The following is a 12,398-nucleotide window of genomic DNA, read 5'->3' as shown; positions in this document are numbered from 1 at the left end:
ATGGAAGGCAAAAGAAGATGGACCGAAATGGATATTACACCATGAATAGCCACGTTACCAATAGCACTCAGTAACCTTTTTCTTCGAGGCTGTCTATGCGGGCCATGGTGTTTTGTTTGGTAGATGACTCGATTTTTCTTAGTAGTTGGTCTTGCAACCAAAGGCCATGGTGTTTCTTCTTCCTCCGTCCATTCTGCTCCTTCAAGCTCATACTAGATTGATTTCTCTTCTCTACTCTTGCTGCATCGCCCCTGCACCCGCCTTTCGTGCCCTTTCCCTGCCACAACAGGGTAAGATCTCGCCGAAGAGCTGCGCCGGCAGCCGCCGGCAATGCAAGACCCTACCCCGCTTGCGGTAGCGTCATCGTAGCCTCTCTTGCCGCTGCCTCCTGCCACCACCATATGGCCTCCGTCGTCGCCAACTTATCATGTATTTGTCCGAAAAGAATATACATTTCAATTCTCATCATGTAACAATATGCGTTACAATTTGTCATGAAAGTCCTCTATTCTTCGATCGACGAGAGATATATACATGCACCAACATAGTGTGTATATATATATATACGAATTTACATACCTATGCATGCATATAATTAATGAACACGTATGGTCAATTCAAATTTCCCTTGATCAGACATGTTACGCTTGCGCGTCGTCGTCGTCGGTTTGCTGCTGCTCATTGGGATCCGGAGCCTCCTCGTCATCGCCCGCGCCTCCACCCGCGACCACGAGATACTCGAGCGCGCTGACGACGTCGCTGATGGCGGGGCGCATGGTGGCATCCTCCTGGAGGCACATGGCCGCGATGGCGAGCGCCTGGTGGAGGCCCTTGGTCGGGTACTCCCCCTGGAGCAGCGGATCGGCCATCTCGGCGAACCGTCGCTTGTCCTTGAACCGCGGCCCCGCCCAGAGCACGAGGTTGTGCTGGTCCGGCTCCCTGGCGGTGTCGATGGCGCGGCGCCCCGTGACAATCTCGAGGAAGACGACACCGAAGCTGTAGACGTCGGACATGGTGGTGAGCTTGCCCGTGAGCGCGTACTCGGGCGCGCAGTAGCCGTAGGTGCCCATGACGCGTGTGGACACGTGGGTCTTGTCGCCGGAGGGGCCGACCTTGGCGAGCCCGAAGTCGGAGAGGCGCGCGCGGAATCCCGTGTCGAGGAGGATGTTGGAGGCCTTGAAGTCGCGGTAGATAACGGGCGGCCGCGCGGTGTCGTGCAGGTACTCCAGGCCCCGGGCGGCGCCCTGGGCGACGCGCATGCGGGTGGCCCAGTCCAGCGGCGGGCGCCCCGGGGGCAGGTCCAGCAGGTGGTCCTCCAGGGAGCCCAGCGGCATGTACTCGTAGACGAGCATGCGGTGGTCGGAGTCGGTGCAGAAGCCAAGCAGCGTCACCAGGTGAGGGTGCTTGAGCAGGCTCAGCATCAGCGCCTCCACCAGGAACTCGCGCGTGCCCTGCACGCCGTTGCGGTCCAGCTGCTTGACGGCCACCTCCGGGCCCGACGACCTGGGGGGCAGGCGGCCGCGGTAGACGGGGCCGAAGCCGCCTTCGCCCAGCACCGACTCCGGCTGGAAGCCGCCGGTGGCCTCGGAGAGCTCGGCGTACGTGAAGGCGCGCGCCGTCACCTTGCCGGCCTTGCCCATCTTGAGGATCTCCTCGGCCACGCGCTTGTGACGGTAGCTCACTGCATCGCATAACATCGTTAGCATTCGTATGGATGGCCATCATAGGTAACGAGACGATCTCTCAGAGGGTGATCAATCGATAAAGTTGGGTACCTGAGTCGGCGACGATCTCGTTGACGAGGGTGACGAGGTTGCTGTAGTCGACGCTGTTATTGCTCCTGATGCTCTTGTAGTCGCCGGGCCGCCGCTCGGGAAGGGGACGATCCTTGTTTGAGGTAACAGAGGATGAAGCCGCCGTGGACGAGGAAGGAACAGCGTGATCACTGCTCTCGCCGCCGGCGTGGTGGGACTGGAAGCAACACAAGATGCCCATCTTCGTCGCCTTGCACGATTTTCTACTTGGCCTCCTTGATTGAGTAATCGATCAGCTACCGGGAATCGACACGAATGCTTGAGCAAATTCGAATCGAATTTGCCCAAGCATTCAGCCCGATCCAATCCTATGGGGAATTGTCTAGAACGACACCCGATGCCGGACGCAATGGCGATGCGGTGGCAAGCCGTGCGCTCCGCCGGCCGGCGAGTGGAGGCGACCGTCAGGCAGTGTAATTGGATCGAGGCTTGGCCCGAGAAGCAGCAGCAGCAACAGACGAATCAATAACAGGCTACCTAGAAAGTGAATCATCCAGTTGTCTTGTTGCCAGCACCCTGGCCGCCAAAACTGGGCCAATATAACTAATGGCTGGCCACAAATAGCATATGGCCGCCTGCATGGCTGTGTGCTTGCAGGTTGTTCTGCTGCTGCTAATTTTGGAACAAAGGCAACGGCTTCTCTTCTCTTTAGGTCATGTCAGTAACATATATACTAGCTTGGATGAATCCACCTTCAGCAAAAACATTATCAGCCATCTATCAGATTCAGTACTACTACATACCAAGCACATAGATTGACCAATGACCAGACCTTTGAAAAGCTACACTAGCATATCAAGGGTCTAATGATATGAGAATATGGCAGCTTAACTATCAGGCTCCCCAGATTGCGCACTGCCATTGATTGCAAGATTCACCTTCGTACAAAGGATCTGATGATATGAGAATATGGCAGCTTAACTCTCACTCAGGCTCCCCAGATTGAGCACTGCCATTGCTTGCAACCTTCACCAACGTTTTCTGCTGCTCATCATCTGAAGGTACATGCAGATGAGCCTCCATGGTAAGAATCTCCCAGTCATGATGCCGCAGAAAGGAAAGCATTCCATCCTCTACACGACACAACAGATTTTATCATTGATTCATTGTCTTGTATCATGTACGCAACTAATCAGGCACAGCAAAGGAAAAGACTGAACACTGACCTCCATTTCGGGTCGCCTCAATTTGGAAAGATCCTGACCCGTGTGGCCCAGATACAGGGAATGTGCATGAAACAGATCTCCGTCGATGGCCCACTTCAAGCGAAGCTTCATACCACGGTCCTCTGACTATAGGCACTCCAATTGCTTCGACAACCTTTGGGTTGTCAGCCGCCTTCTCAATTGCCTTACTGAAAGCATTCAAACTTGTAAGTTCTCCTTTATTAGGGTTATCATTGAGGAAAGCAAGCAAAAATGCAATGTCACATCGATGTATATTTGTACAACTGCATGAGGCAAGATAGAATATGGAAAATGTTGTTCATAAGCACCTAGAACCTTGTTACAGTAACTCAAAATATGATGGCTGATGAACAAAACAAGACATCTGTAAAAACAATATACTCCCTCCGTTTCACAAATTGTAGGTTGTTTTGGCTTTTCTAGATTCATAGATATTATTATGCATCTAGACATATACTACATCTAAATGCATAGCAAAAACTATGCACCTAGAAAAGCCAAAACGAACTACAATTTGGGACGGAGGGAGTAGAAGAGAAAAAATAGAGATGACTGGAACTCATTTGAATATGAAACGAGTCTCACAGTTATGTTATCTATTTGTACAACCATATACACCAAATAAACCAAGAACATCATATGTGTCCGAGGAAATAACCCAACTATTCCAGTTTGCATTGATGAAATGAAGTACCATTCACTAAACCAACAAATTTCATGCAACGATAATAGGAGCGCCATTGTGGTTATCCCAGATGAAGTTACAACTCACATTGAGTCTTGTGAATCAATTGTAAACACATTAGCATTCAATGGCGAGCATCTGATTTTAAACCCTACAAGAGTTCAGTCTTCAATGCAATCCTCCAAATGGATTTTCTACAATAGATATGTTACTGATGTATAAATGCACACAAAGGAGAAATGTTGACATTTGGGGAAATTGCCCGAACTTTGCCATGCCCATCCCATCCCATTGATGTGGAAAGAAAATCAATCTTTTGCTCTTGAGTAAAATATTGGGAGAGCACGAGTATATTGAACTGAATTGATTTTGAACAGAGGAAGCCAAAAAGAAAAAAGGAAAAAAAAAAGAAAAAAGGAGACAGGAATCTGACGTTGTACATCCATGGAAGATGGCGAGGTCGTTAACGGCGCTGAGCACGAGCCCCCCAGCAAGGCTGATGGCACCGATCGACACGACCCTCCAAGGCAGCGATCTCTTTCGGCTTCCGCTGGAGCCGCTTCCATAGGAGCTGAAACAAAGGTTGGCATGGCACAGAAGAGAAGAAGGGGAGAGATCTCGGGTTAGTTTGGGCTTGGGATTTGGAAGGGAATAGTTGAAGATGAGTGCCTACCGGTAGAGAAGACCACCAGTCAAGGCTGGTGGATCGCTCGACTGAGAGATTCCGGCGAGCTTTCTCGCCGCCGCCGCCGCCCACGACATTTGACTTCTCCACCGCCGAGAGGAGGAGACAGGAAGGAAGGAGGCACGGAAAAAGAACGAAGCCCAGCAAATTGCATCGTTAATGGGCCTCAACCTGTTCGGTATCGGCCCAGCCCAAACGCTAACCGCATCGCATTATCTCCCACCATCAGCAGCTTCATCCCCCACCTGTTGCTGTTGTTGCTTCTCCAATCTAGCAGTGGAGCCGAATCGATGGCGGCGTGGTCGTCCTCGCCGTCGCTTCGCCACCTCCTCCTCCTCCGCCCGCGCTTACCCCTCAGCCCCACCTGCCTCGCGGGCTCCTTCTCCCGCCGCCACATCCACAGTCACAGCCGCCGCCGGTTCCTCTCCTCCGCATCCTCCTCGATGCTGACCCACGGCGACGAGGCCTCGACCCATGTTGATGCCAATGGCGTCGTCGACGTCAACCCGCCGCGCGGCACCAGGGACTTCCCGCCAGAGGACATGCGCCTCCGCACCTGGCTGTTCGATCAATTCAGGGAGGTCTCCCGCCTGATGGCCTTCGAGGAGGTGGACTTCCCCGTCCTCGAGTCGGAGGCGCTCTTCATCCGAAAGGCAGGGGAGGAGATCACGCAGCAGGTGTCTCTCTGAGCTCTTCATTAATTGAAGTCCACTCTGATTTCTGAACTGAAGTAATTTAATTCTGCTCTTGATTCTGCAACGCAGCTCTACAACTTCGAGGATAAAGGGGGTCGACGTGTTGTTCTCAGGCCCGAAATCACCCCTTCCCTAGCGCGCCTAGTCATAAAGCAAGGGTACGTATGCTGTAGCAGCTTTGCTATTCTATTCTCACCAATTGTCATGCCTACAATATTTACTTATGGCTCTTCTTTCCATCAGAATGTGATTTTCGCCTACTCTTCTTCTGTCTAGAAAATCAGTCTCCCTTCCACTGAAATGGTTTACTATAGGACAATGCTGGCGATATGAGCGCATGACCAGAGGGAGAAGGCGGGAGCATTACCAATGGAATATGGATATCTTTGGTGTCCCTAAAGTTCGGGTACCATCCTTCTCCTCCCTTGTTGATTCTGGATGATGCTGTGCTTGTATACTTTGAATTGATTGGGCATTGCCATACCATTGTTCAAATCAGGCTGAGGCTGAGCTTCTTCAGGCTATTGTTCTCTTATTTCAACGTCTTGGAATTACATCTTCGGATGTGGGGATCAGGGTGTCCAGCAGGAAGGTTACGTTTCACTCACTCAATTATCCATCTAAATTCACCTTTTCCTCAATATTTCTGTTTCATGTTTTTGATTCGCTTGTCTTGACTGTATGTCCTCCAAAAGTAAATTGGCATCACAGTTAACTCTTAAACTCGTTTGGTAAAAAAGAAAAGAAAAACTCGTAAACTTATATAGTCATTCTCATATTGCCAAATTGGTGTGGTACATGACTATGTTGCTTTGTGGTAGCGGTTGTCCATTTTATTCCTTGCCTATTTCACAAGGAAATGGAACTCCACTAGGAATTGGACTACCTGAATGATGCAGCTGCTGACACTTGATAACATCTTGGTACATGTCAGTTCATGTGTTTTCTCTGCTTTCTAGCTGACTATTATTTGCTTTCTCCAGGTTCTTCTGGCTGTGTTGAACATGTACTCCATACCAGAACATTTATTCACTCAAGTTTGTGTTATTGTTGATAAGGTATCACCTGTTCATTGCTAATTGTTGCACTATGTTATCTTCTTGCCTATTGTACTCTGTGTGTAGGTTTGGGGGCTGACACATTGTGGTAACTTGTAACATCAGACTGCAAATCAAAGTAGGATGATTTGTATATCTTCTTCAGCTTCTTACATTTTTAATAATGGATTACAGGACAAACATTTCTTTATTGTAACGGAACAAGTCATTTTAAACCCACTAACCTCTTGCTAGAGTCCAGAAAACACCTTTCAACTCCAAAACCATTTGCCGTTTAGGAGTTTGGCACTTGCTACTACCAAGAGCACCTGTTGGTTCATCAGATGGTGACATGGACCATTTTATTCTACCCATGCTTGTCTCATGCGAGTGAACAGCTGGACAAGCTGATAAAGTTAGTCCTTATAAGCTCATGTCTGCCTATTTCGTGAAATTGGAACTTTGGAAGTAACAAGTAATCACTTATCACAGAGCCCTGTTCCTTTTATACAATTATTGGACTGAGTAACAGATTATTGTTGCTGCGTTTTTCTATATATAAACTATTTGTGACAATTTGATGAATACGTTCATTGCTATACTTTTGTTGGTATTATGTCTGTGTCTTCATTCTAAGATAAACATTTTGCAGTTTGGAAAATTGACTAGGGAAGAAATTGAGAAGGAACTTATGTCAACTGGGCTGTCATCTGAAGCTGTCCAGGGTATCATTGAAGTGCTTTCGCTCAAGTCATTGTCCAAGCTTGAAGGTTTTCTCCTAACCTTTGGTGGTTGATTTGTTATCATGCATGCTATATATATGATATACCTTTACTTGAATATTACCCTAAGGTATGTGGCTAAATTGTTAGTTATATTATCTAAAAGAATATTAGTTAGAGTTATGTGCTGGGGTCTTTGTGCTGAATTTGTTGTTAATCTGGCAATTTTGTCTTTGTTTATCCATATAAATGTTTGATTTTAATGAACAATCTTTGTTGATGGACCTTTTGGCAAAGGTTATTGTTTAATCTTGTTATATTCATGCAGAGGTGCTAGGCTCTGGTGTTGAAGCTGTTGCTGACTTGAAGAAACTCTTCTCATTTGCGGAGCAATATGGTTATGCTGATTGGATTTGTTTTGATGCGTCAGTGGTCCGTGGCCTTGCATACTACACGGGAATTGTATTTGAGGTTGTTTTCAGCTCATCTCTTTCTCATGTCTAAACTCATGAAAGTTCCTGGTTCAACTGCAGGACTGCTATCATCAAACTGCTCAGATAATGTATTCTATTTACAAAAACATTTCTGTTAGCCTTTTCTCAAGTTATTTTTCATGATTTGTAGCATCATTTTAGCGCACAAGCTAGATTACACTATTGTCCATGCAGAATGGTTGGTTAAAATTTGATCAACAATTTAATATCGATGCCTGATTAGACAACATGTTTCATATCATAGAGTATATTTTGCTTCTTTAAGGTTGTGTTGACCTGGCATTACTTTTTTTTTCTTTCCTGACTAAATAAATTCTGCATTATCATTTCCATGCCACCAACTCCTGTTTCATTTGAAACTCGTGGTCCATTTTTGTAGGCATTTGATAGAGAAGGAAAACTGAGAGCAATTTGTGGCGGTGGAAGGTATGATAAATTGCTTTCAACATTTGGAAGTGAAGATATTCCAGCTTGTGGCTTTGGATTTGGAGATGCTGTTATAGTGGAAGTATGCCATTTTCTATCCCATCTTTGGTTCCTTTCTTCATAGAATTAAACAATCCGTTTGGTATAAGAAATAAGCCAGATTGATGTTTAATGAAGAATTGAAGATAGAGACTACCTCTGTTAATATGAACTTAAAAACAGAACCAATTCAAGACGCCTGTTTGGGTATTGTAGTTTTGAGAAACCATAGTATCAAGAAACTGTAGTTTTTAAAAGCAGAGATGTACAAAGCCACAATTTAGAAAAAAGAGGTAGGGAGTGGAGTTTTATAAACTCCAAAAAGACTGCAGTTTTTATCAAAACCATGGTTTTCAAAACTGCGAAGTTTGTAGCATCCAAACACCCCACCACTTTCCAAAACCAAAGTATTCCACAAAACCATAGTATTTTTCTAAAACAACTAAAATACTTTGCATCCAAATAGGGCCTAAGCATCTCAAGTGCTAGCTGTGTGCTAATTCATGCAAAGTGGAGGATGTAAATAAGATGTCTACTATGACATGATTTTCTCAAAAAGAATGATTTGCAGTTTTACATCATTTTGAGTTACTGCTTCAAGAGAGTGCCATTAATATTATTGTAATTTACATTATGGCAGCTGCTGAAAGAAAAGGGTCTGTTGCCTGATATGTCACGTCAGATAGATGACATTGTCTTCCCTTTGGACGAAGTGCTCGAAGGACCAGCATCCAGTATTGCTTCTTCTCTGAGGAAGAAAGGCCGAGCTGTTGACCTTGTAGAAGACAAGCGTCTCAAATGGTATACATACATTTTTGTCCTCATTTGTATATTGCTGTGCCTGAAATATCCCTTTACGCTACTACCAGGGTATTTAAGCATGCGGAGAGGATCAATGCTAGCAGGCTGATATTGGTTGGAAACTCCGAGTGGGAGCGAGGTATGGTTCGTGTAAAGATACTATCAACCAGGGAAGAATACGAGGTTAAGGCAGATGAACTAGACTGAGCTTTTGCTTATTAGAAGGCCTAATTTCTGAGCATCATTTTTTTTGCCATTTTTTCTTGAAGTTGTGTAGATACATATATACATGGGATAGATACAAACTCGTGATATAAACCTTTGCTGTCAGAGTTGTGTCTTCGTTTGTTTGGTTTTAGTGTAAAGAATCAATCATCGGCAGAGGTTGCAAAATTGTAGGTCAGGCTAGCTCGGATAATGCTGGTGAGTTAGGAGCTAGGTAGCTTGGAGTTTAACCTGCTGTAACAGTGGGGTTTTCATAATCAGATATATATGTGCCATGAGTAGCTTGTTGGTGCTGTAACAGCAAATCTGTCATATTCGTTCAGACAATGCGAGGCCCGTACTCCTTCCATCCTAAATTACTATTAGTTTTGACTTTTATAGATACATAGCTTTTACTACGTATCTAGACATAATATATATCCAGGTGCATATCATATATATCCAGGTGCATATCAAAAGAAATGGACAAACGAATCCTAATTTAGGACGGAGGGAGTAATAGCTATTACAGCACACGGTACCATGCAGTCACGGAAGTCCAGCTGGTTCGGAAAATTCTTTTCTTTTTTTGGCGGTTGAACCTGTCTCTTGGTTTTGAAAAAAAAATTGTAACGAAATTGAGCTTGATTTTTCATGATTATTCCCCATGACACGAGGCTCCAAACAATTAATGAATGTTTGGGAGTGGGGATCACACGCAGGCACTGAGTCGTCGTCGATCGGCCGTCGGTGGGTCGGTCAGGACGGTGCTGCCGGCACTGAGGCGCCGACGTAGCCGAAGCCAACGATGAAGGCCGCCGCCGACTGCAGGAGCAGGTACAGGTAGAAATGATCCTGGCCAAAGAAGACGATGTCGTAGATGGCGCAGTAGAGCAGGCACACCCCCATCACGAGCTCCAGCACATGCACCTCCCGTCTCCGCACCGGTTGCTTCTTCCTCCTCGCGATCGCCGGTGGCGCTGCCGCAGCCTTGCTGCTGCCGAGCTTGTCGGTGACGACCCACTCGTTGGCGCGGCTGGCCTCGAGCAGGCCGATGACGGCGGCCTTGGAGCGGTGCATGGACATGACGTTCTCGAAGAGGATCCAGAAGACGAGCAGGTGGCACGACCTGGGTGTGCAGGCGGCGTTGAGCAGCGTGATGGCCGCCGGCACGTACATGGCCACGTACCTGGGCAGGTGCACGTCCCCCTGCACCAGGACGCAGGCCGGGATGACGACGCAATAGAAGAGGAAGGTGACGAGGTGCGCCACCACCTTGCGCACGAAGAAGAAGGCGTAGAGGAGGTGCAGCTTCTTCCACGGCGACACCCGGTCGCAGCGCAGGACCTCCGGGAGCACCTTGCGGAACAGGTTGGCCGGCCCGCACGACCACCGGTGCTGCTGGTACCGGTACGCCCGGAAAGTGCTGGGCAGCTCGTTGCGCACGGCGAGATCGCCGGCGTAGACGAAGCGCCACCCGCGGAGGCTGGCGCGCACGGCGAGGTCCATGTCCTCCACGGTGGTGCGCTCCTTCCAGCCCCCCGCGTCGGCCAGCGCGGCGACGCGCCACACGCCGGCGGTGCCGTTGAAGCCGAAGAAGGCGTGGCAGGCGGAGCCCACCTCCTGCTCCACGGCGAAGTGGTAGTTGAGGGACATCTCCTGGATGCGGGTGAGGATGCAGTCGCCGGCGTTGATGAAGCACCACCGGGCCTGCACCAGCGCCACGCCGGGGTCCCGGAGCAGCGGCGGCACGGCGCGGCGGAGGAAGTCGGCGTCGGGCTGGAAGTCGGCGTCGAAGATGGCCACGAACTCGCAGTCGCGGGCGTAGGGCTTGCGGAGGCCCTCCCGCATGGCGCCGGCCTTGTACCCGTTGCGGTTGCTGCGGTTCTCGTAGCGGATGCGCACGCCCTTGCGCACCCACCGCGCGCACTCCACCTCCACCAGCTCGCGGATCGCCGGGTCCGTCGAGTCGTCCAGCACCTGGATCACCAGCCGCTCCGATGGCCACGACAGCCCGCACGCCGCCCCGATCGACAGACGGTACACCTGACCGCGTGCGGACGTGGTTTATTAGTAGCAGTTAGTTAATAACATAATCTTTGGTCGATACGATATATAGAGAGAGTATACGTAGCAAGATCTAGATAAAAACCTACTACGTACAGAAATTAATAAGCTGGACTGATTGTCGTTTCTGACAAGATATACTACTCTAGATACACATGTTAATTATTAGAGGCGACCGAGTGCTCTCATATATACATATATAATTTGTGTAACAAATACATAGTACAAAGCTTAAGATACGGATGGACAGCAAGCATGCACTCCGATATATGGCAATAAATTGTATCAGAGATAAATCAAATTAGAGAGACGGAAATGAGTCCAGCTCATCTCAGAATATTGCTAGCTAGCGACAAGCTAGAGACCTAGAGTTGACCTCATTGTTGCATGGCATTGCCTTCCTTTCTGTTACCACATCTCTAACATTCACTCCTCTACAGATACATGTATATGCAAACAATTTCTCCAAGAACAAATACACATAAGGAAAAAAAAATCTATCCATCCCATGAAGAATACTTCATGTCTGTGGGTTTTGACTTTGACGTGGGGGAAAGGTAAAGAAAAGGAGAAGAAAACAAGAAACTGTTGCAAACGAAAACAAAGTAGCTTTGGTTTCTCGCTTTTACATGCATGGAGGAGAAACAAATTAAAGTGCATATATGCGGCAACAACCAACTGTACGAAAGAAACGCCGCACAGATCATGCATGCTGGGGTGATCGATCATGCCATGCTTGGACAGATCGACGCTACCTTTCAGTTGTTTCGCATGCGCGCTTTGCTTGCTTGCGTTAGTACAAACAAACAAGCAATGTCATGCTCATACCATACCAGTGAGCCAGGCATTAACTCAGCGTGGCGATTAGCAGCTGGAATTAAAGAAGAACCAGAACGCGAATCCGGAGCAATAATCAGAGCAATCTCGCTCACCTGTCTTTCATTGAACATGGGGATCTGGACCAGGACCATGGGGCAGCGGTGGCCGTCGCCGGCCTCCAGGTCGTCGTCGTCGTCCTGCACGCGCTGCCGGGGATCGTCGGCGTCGGCGAGGCGGCGCCAGGCCTGCCGCTTGCAGCGGCGCCGGTGCAGCCAGAGCCCGGCGACCACGGCCGCCATGTAGAGGCGCTCGAGGAAGAGCATCAGCGACATGGCGGCGCAGACGTACACGGCCAGCTGCAGCGCCGGCACCACCACGCGCCACCGCACCGCCTGCCAGGCCGCGCGCATGATGGACGCCGCCGCCGGAGGAGACCCAGCCGTCGCCGCTACACCACCCAACCCGAGGCTCCCCATGCCTGTGGCATGCAGAGGCATGGATCGCCCGGGGATGTCTTCCTCAATCACTCCTCATGGAATGTACCTGGTCGCCGACCAGGGTTTAGTTTGAAGGGTGATGTGCACGTACGTATACTGCTTGTACTGGAGTGGAGAGTGTCCTTGCCTGTCTGTGTATATATACACACTAGACAGAGGGTATACGTATGAATATACGATTAATTAATTTGGCAAGTACAGTAGAATACATCTGGCATGCCGGCCA

General features: G+C 48.7%; 3 protein-coding genes across 3 annotated transcripts; 1 reads left to right on the top strand and 2 right to left on the bottom strand.

Moving 5' to 3' along the window:
• Positions 1-508: 508 nt before the first annotated feature.
• On the bottom strand, positions 509-4,504 carry LOC101783701 (probable serine/threonine-protein kinase PBL23). The gene is made up of 5 exons (XM_012844056.2): positions 4,360-4,504; positions 4,120-4,257; positions 2,981-3,168; positions 1,776-2,887; positions 509-1,681 (listed from the first exon to the last, which is right to left on the bottom strand). The coding sequence occupies exons 4-5, from the start codon at positions 1,993-1,995 to the stop codon at positions 642-644; spliced, it is 1,260 nt and encodes a 419-aa protein (XP_012699510.2). The 5' UTR covers positions 1,996-2,887; positions 2,981-3,168; positions 4,120-4,257; positions 4,360-4,504; the 3' UTR covers positions 509-641.
• Positions 4,505-4,603: 99 nt separating this feature from the next.
• Positions 4,604-9,132, top strand: LOC101783293 (histidine--tRNA ligase, chloroplastic/mitochondrial). Its single transcript, XM_004956213.4, has 10 exons — positions 4,604-5,048; positions 5,136-5,224; positions 5,343-5,472; positions 5,566-5,658; positions 6,050-6,124; positions 6,756-6,873; positions 7,154-7,296; positions 7,699-7,827; positions 8,425-8,585; positions 8,654-9,132. Exons 1-10 carry the CDS (start codon positions 4,662-4,664, stop codon positions 8,790-8,792), a joined length of 1,464 nt encoding a protein of 487 aa, XP_004956270.1. The 5' UTR covers positions 4,604-4,661; the 3' UTR covers positions 8,793-9,132.
• Positions 9,133-9,318: 186 nt separating this feature from the next.
• Positions 9,319-12,151, bottom strand: LOC101784932 (mannan synthase 1). Its single transcript, XM_004959201.2, has 2 exons — positions 11,789-12,151; positions 9,319-10,835 (listed from the first exon to the last, which is right to left on the bottom strand). The coding sequence occupies exons 1-2, from the start codon at positions 12,149-12,151 to the stop codon at positions 9,549-9,551; spliced, it is 1,650 nt and encodes a 549-aa protein (XP_004959258.1). The 3' UTR covers positions 9,319-9,548.
• Positions 12,152-12,398: the final 247 nt, after the last annotated feature.

This window comes from Setaria italica, chromosome II (assembly GCF_000263155.2).
Source record: "Setaria italica strain Yugu1 chromosome II, Setaria_italica_v2.0, whole genome shotgun sequence".
NCBI lineage: Eukaryota > Viridiplantae > Streptophyta > Magnoliopsida > Poales > Poaceae > Setaria > Setaria italica.
Note: the sequence above shows the minus strand (reverse complement) of the source record. Positions and strands in the feature narration are given on the sequence as shown.

What these genes read in the sequence shown, in the direction of transcription:
- LOC101783701 (XM_012844056.2), bottom strand. Translation starts at nt 1,995, where the DNA reads ATGGGCATCTTGTGTTGCTTCCAGTCCCACCACGCCGGCGGCGAGAGC. An exon ending in CGAGATCGTCGCCGACTCAG is followed by an intron (nt 1,682 to 1,775) that starts GTACCCAACTTT and finishes TATGCGATGCAG; the next exon opens with TGAGCTACCGTCACAAGCGC.
- LOC101783293 (XM_004956213.4), top strand. Translation starts at nt 4,662, where the DNA reads ATGGCGGCGTGGTCGTCCTCGCCGTCGCTTCGCCACCTCCTCCTCCTC. An exon ending in GGGAGGAGATCACGCAGCAG is followed by an intron (nt 5,049 to 5,135) that starts GTGTCTCTCTGA and finishes TCTGCAACGCAG; the next exon opens with CTCTACAACTTCGAGGATAA. An exon ending in TTTGTGTTATTGTTGATAAG is followed by an intron (nt 6,125 to 6,755) that starts GTATCACCTGTT and finishes AACATTTTGCAG; the next exon opens with TTTGGAAAATTGACTAGGGA.
- LOC101784932 (XM_004959201.2), bottom strand. Translation starts at nt 12,151, where the DNA reads ATGGGGAGCCTCGGGTTGGGTGGTGTAGCGGCGACGGCTGGGTCTCCT. An exon ending in CCATGTTCAATGAAAGACAG is followed by an intron (nt 10,836 to 11,788) that starts GTGAGCGAGATT and finishes GCACGCGGTCAG; the next exon opens with GTGTACCGTCTGTCGATCGG.